Genomic DNA, 4,592 nt, shown 5'->3' with positions numbered 1-4,592 from the left:
CATGCCTGTAGAAGTGTGAATTAATGTCATTAAACTCACTTTAAAAACAGAAGAAGCAGTAGGTATTTTCTTTCATACGGTGACATGCATCCAAACGTTATGGATTATCAAAAAAAAGCAAAAATGTAGGGAACTGGCTATCTATAAGTTGTTGAAAGAAGTCTGAGACATGAGAGAAGACTGTCGTTTCACTGGATGATCCTGGCATTTTAATGAACAACATTACAAGATCATAAAAGAAATACAGTTTGAAACATGTACATTGTTGACAATAAGATCTATTACATGCATTTTAAAAAAAGATCTGAATTTGAAATTTCCATGCTGACTTCAGCTGTTACTCTTATTGTACATAAGAGCTTCATCTACAGCGATATCATTGACTTGATTGCAAATAAAAACAGACACTATTTCAACTGAACAGAGATGACATAACTGAATTCAATGATGAACTGCCTTTAACTATCATTTTGCATTATTGAGACACTATTTTCCAAATGAATGTTGTTCAGTGCTTTGACGCAATGTATTTTGTTTAAAGCACTATATAAATAAAGGTGATTGATTGATTGATTGATTGTAAAAAAGCAAGCATTGGAGCTTAATTTTCCAGTGAATGCCTGTAGAAACATTTGTCCTGGTTATTTTATACATGCAAGTATATTTGTCTGTTAATTTTCTTATTTATTGTTCTGTATCTCTGTGTTTGAACAGAATCTTAATGCATCTTATTTCCGTTGATTAGAGATGAGTGTTCAGACCTGAAATATTCCAGGATAAATTGGTTATCTTGATATGCTTATAAGAAATGAGTCATGTTTTTTTTCTGCATTTAGTCTGTCCGACAGTTGCTAGGGGAACTACAGGCTTCGCCAGCAATCCCTGTACATCTGTCATGTAGAATCAGTATACAATTATCACGAACAGCATGGTTTGAGATATCATCGCAATTGTTTTCATTGCAGACTGTGGTTTCCAGAGGTATAAAAGTCTATTATGATCATCACTTCACCAGTAGAATTTATTTTGAAAAAATGAAGAAAAAAAATACAAAGGCAAACATGGCACTGCACTAGACACTTCCAGTTATATAGACATAATTTATGAAACGGGTCAATAGTTCGTCATTGAATTTGGAAGTGCTATAGCTATGCCACTACTTCATACAAAAATGTGAGTTTGAATATGTAGATAAAATATCTCTGTCTACTCACAATGTGCACAAAGAAAATGTTCTGCTAGATACAAGCACAAAAAAAAGAAAAGCCCTCTTTGGAAATGCGGTCACATCCTCATCCTCAAATTTAATACTTCTGGTCCATGTTCTGAGGTTGAATTTTTGTTTTGCTCGGACACAGTAATTTGCTGAAGGCTCTTTTGAAGCTGCTGTGGCACAGAGGATACAGGATTGGATTGATGGATGAGTTTATCCACAGCAGCCAGAACGAGATCTCATAAAGGTAGTGCTGGACGCACTGACCGTGACAGGCTGCCCGAATGATCATCAGCAGCGTGTAGGGCGCCCAACAGAGTCCAAAAACACAAACTATTACAGCTAGAGACTTTGCCACCTTTTTATCTCTAGACAGGCGAAAGCGGCTGGCCAGACTGGCAACCATATCAGGACGGTGTCTGTGTGATCCAGCCGAATGATCCACGTAATGAAACTGTGCCTCACTGGATGTCAGGATCCGGTCTCCAACCTGCAGAGGAGGCAAGTCTGCGATCGTGCTGTCTCTTCGTTTAGTCTGTCTGCCATTACCAAACTCTGCGGCAGACACCTTTGCGGTAGAGGGTAACCGGCAGCACCTTGGCCTTGAGGACAAGTCGACCTCCCTTTCCTCGACGGGCCTCACAAAAAACACCCGCTGTACATCGCCGGTTCCGACCGGCCTCATCTTGAAGCTCCTAAGCCGGATATAAGTGGGCTGTTCTTCCCTCACTGCGCATCTGTTGCGGATGTTGATGTAAATGCTGAGGTTGAAGTAAGTGACGCTTATGAAAGGTGTGAAGAACTCGACAGTGGAGGCAGTCATCAGAAAATACCAGTTGAAGTAAAATTCGGCATAGCACTCTCCATCTGGCACTACACTTCCTCCTGCGATGTGTTCCCAGCTGATAATAGCAGGACCATAAAGAAGGAACGCTGCCAGCCACACGCAGAGCATCTTCAAAACGGCCTCTCTGGTGATGCCCTTCTGGCAACGGTAACTCACCTGGAACACAGATGTATCATTGATTTTTGAGATAGATAGATAGATAGTTAGAGCATGATTTCACCAAGTACAACATGTTCGTGGATCAACATCCTTGTTGTTCCTGGAACAACATTCCAATCAACCAATCAGAATTGAGATATAACTTTTCCGAAAATATCTGTTTTTGGCTTACAACCAGAATTAGGTGCTTCTAAACTCTTCTTATCAGCTATCAATTCCCACTGATTTTAGGAATAAATTATGGGCAAGTTTAGGTTTATGGCTAGGGATTGTCTGTATATTTGGACAATAAAGTTGATCCAGGAACATGTCTTACTTGGCAAAGTAACAGATAGATAGATAAGATATCTTTCCCCTGGCTGCCAGATGAAATAATTACATTTTATGATTAAACGGATGTCACATTGCATTTATATCTGAGGCAGAAGTAAGGGGGTTCACGCTTTTGGTGTGCTGCTGTGTAATAGGATATAAATAAATGTTGACAGGTGATTGTTGAATTGTAAAGTGTGTTTGGCATTTGTAGGTCTGTACTCATTGTGTCTGTCCAAATTATTATGTACATGAGGATGTGTCCAAACATTACTCCAGCTGACTCCTGAATGAAACCGTTTAGACTCGTTTTTTTAGGTGGAGACCACATGCAAAATTGACGTTTCTCATTTTCAGCGTTTCATTCTAATAGTAATAAAACCTGTATCATTAGGTTACTTATCTCCATCAATATTCTGATATTGTAGTCTATGCAGCTATAATTTTATAATAATTTATAATTTACTTGTTATCTTGTTAATTTATGTTCAAAACAAGTGTTTTTTCCACATAAAAGGTGCGTTTAATGGACCAATAAAATTATATATCTATACTGTATGCAGTGCTGTGGAAACATTTAGGACAATAGTTGACACAAAAATGAAAACGCTGTCGCCCTCGTATCGTGCTAAAGCTGTGTCTTTTTTTCTTTTCATACAAAATTGAAAAGAGATAGGTTCAGTGTGTTCCTTATCTCTGTGCTGCTATTATTCTGTGCTCAGTCATCTCTGTAAAAACTGAGGTGATAATGCGTAGCTACATTTATTTTGTTGCGGTTTCTGACAGTGGTCACTCATGGTGGCTCAGTCTCAGTTTGGACCGTTATTCTCTACACAGATTTGGACAAATTTGGCGTTCTTCAAAGAAAAGTATCAAACTGTATTACCAGCCCAGTCCGTGTGTTTGCGCAGCACTCACCGCTTTAGTGACGGACTGAAACCTGTCGAAACTGATGAGCACGATGTTGAAGACAGAGGCGGTGCACAGCATATAATCCACCACCAGCCACAGTTTACACAGACCCCTGCCCAGTCTCCACTCACCCGTCAGGACATAGGGAATATACACGGGAATGCAAAATCCACCTGAAATCCATTAAACACACATGCACTTAAAGGACACTTCATACCAAAGCAGAAATACAAACAGTCATCAATGCCACTCACCGACAAGAAAGTCCGCGATGGCCAAATTTAAAAAGAAAAAGTTGCCTTGTGTGCGCAAACTTTTCTCCACCACAAAAGCTAAAATGACCAGCGCGTTCCCGAGAACGGTGGCGAACACCAGCAGTGTCATAAGCACAGTTAGGAATATTGAGGTGGATGGAGAGAACTGGCCATACTGCGCGCGCCTGTTCTCAAACGCGTCCAAATCGCCGAGACTCGTCGCGTTTTCTTTCTCCAGCCCAGTCCAGTTGGGTGACTGCGGATTTCCTGATTTCCACATGAATGAAACAGCTGTAGGTATCCCGGGAGCGTGTGCCGAGGACAATAAAGAGGTTTGCATGGTGTTGCCGCCGCTTTCCACCGTCAACAAGCAATTATACATTCCAGTCTGCGCGTAAAAGCAGCCGAGCCATCCGTGCGCCCAACCGTGACCGTCAGTTGTTCATTCACAGTTCAGCGAGCGGCGCGGAGGACCGCAGGTTTTTATACTGACGGGAGCAGAGCGTTCATTGGCTGTTTATTTAACTCTGCTCGGTCTGATGTCGGTGACTGCGTTAGAAGTGTTCATCCAGGATTACTTAAGAGTGTCAAACGCCCAGCTCTTGTGTTGTCATCGATGTTCTGCATCTCTGTGATAACAGCTCAGTTTGCTGCATCACCACCTCCCACCACACATGCCTCATTTAACTTGCAAAAATCAAAAATCAATCCCACAAACTGTGATTCGAAATCTCACGTGTCCTGCTCGGTTGAAAATAGGAATAGCTTAAACTAGCCTAATAAGATGGGTTGTTAGCCTTGGTTGTTTAATCTGTTTCCAATCTTGGCCATCTGAAAAATAGCTAAACTAACTGATTCTTAGACACGCAGGGAGGTAAAATATACAATCAATAGA

General features: G+C 40.9%; 1 protein-coding gene across 1 annotated transcript; it reads right to left on the bottom strand.

Annotated features, from left to right (window-relative positions):
• Positions 1-575: 575 nt before the first annotated feature.
• Positions 576-4,358, bottom strand: hrh3 (histamine receptor H3). The gene is made up of 3 exons (XM_026267842.1): positions 3,698-4,358; positions 3,450-3,616; positions 576-2,216 (listed from the first exon to the last, which is right to left on the bottom strand). The coding sequence occupies exons 1-3, from the start codon at positions 4,077-4,079 to the stop codon at positions 1,305-1,307; spliced, it is 1,461 nt and encodes a 486-aa protein (XP_026123627.1). The 5' UTR covers positions 4,080-4,358; the 3' UTR covers positions 576-1,304.
• Positions 4,359-4,592: the final 234 nt, after the last annotated feature.

Source organism: Carassius auratus, chromosome 7 (genome assembly GCF_003368295.1).
Source record: "Carassius auratus strain Wakin chromosome 7, ASM336829v1, whole genome shotgun sequence".
NCBI lineage: Eukaryota > Metazoa > Chordata > Actinopteri > Cypriniformes > Cyprinidae > Carassius > Carassius auratus.
Note: the sequence above shows the minus strand (reverse complement) of the source record. Positions and strands in the feature narration are given on the sequence as shown.

What these genes read in the sequence shown, in the direction of transcription:
- hrh3 (XM_026267842.1), bottom strand. Translation starts at nt 4,079, where the DNA reads ATGTATAATTGCTTGTTGACGGTGGAAAGCGGCGGCAACACCATGCAA. An exon ending in CATCGCGGACTTTCTTGTCG is followed by an intron (nt 3,617 to 3,697) that starts GTGAGTGGCATT and finishes AATGGATTTCAG; the next exon opens with GTGGATTTTGCATTCCCGTG. An exon ending in TTCAGTCCGTCACTAAAGCG is followed by an intron (nt 2,217 to 3,449) that starts GTGAGTGCTGCG and finishes TCTGTGTTCCAG; the next exon opens with GTGAGTTACCGTTGCCAGAA.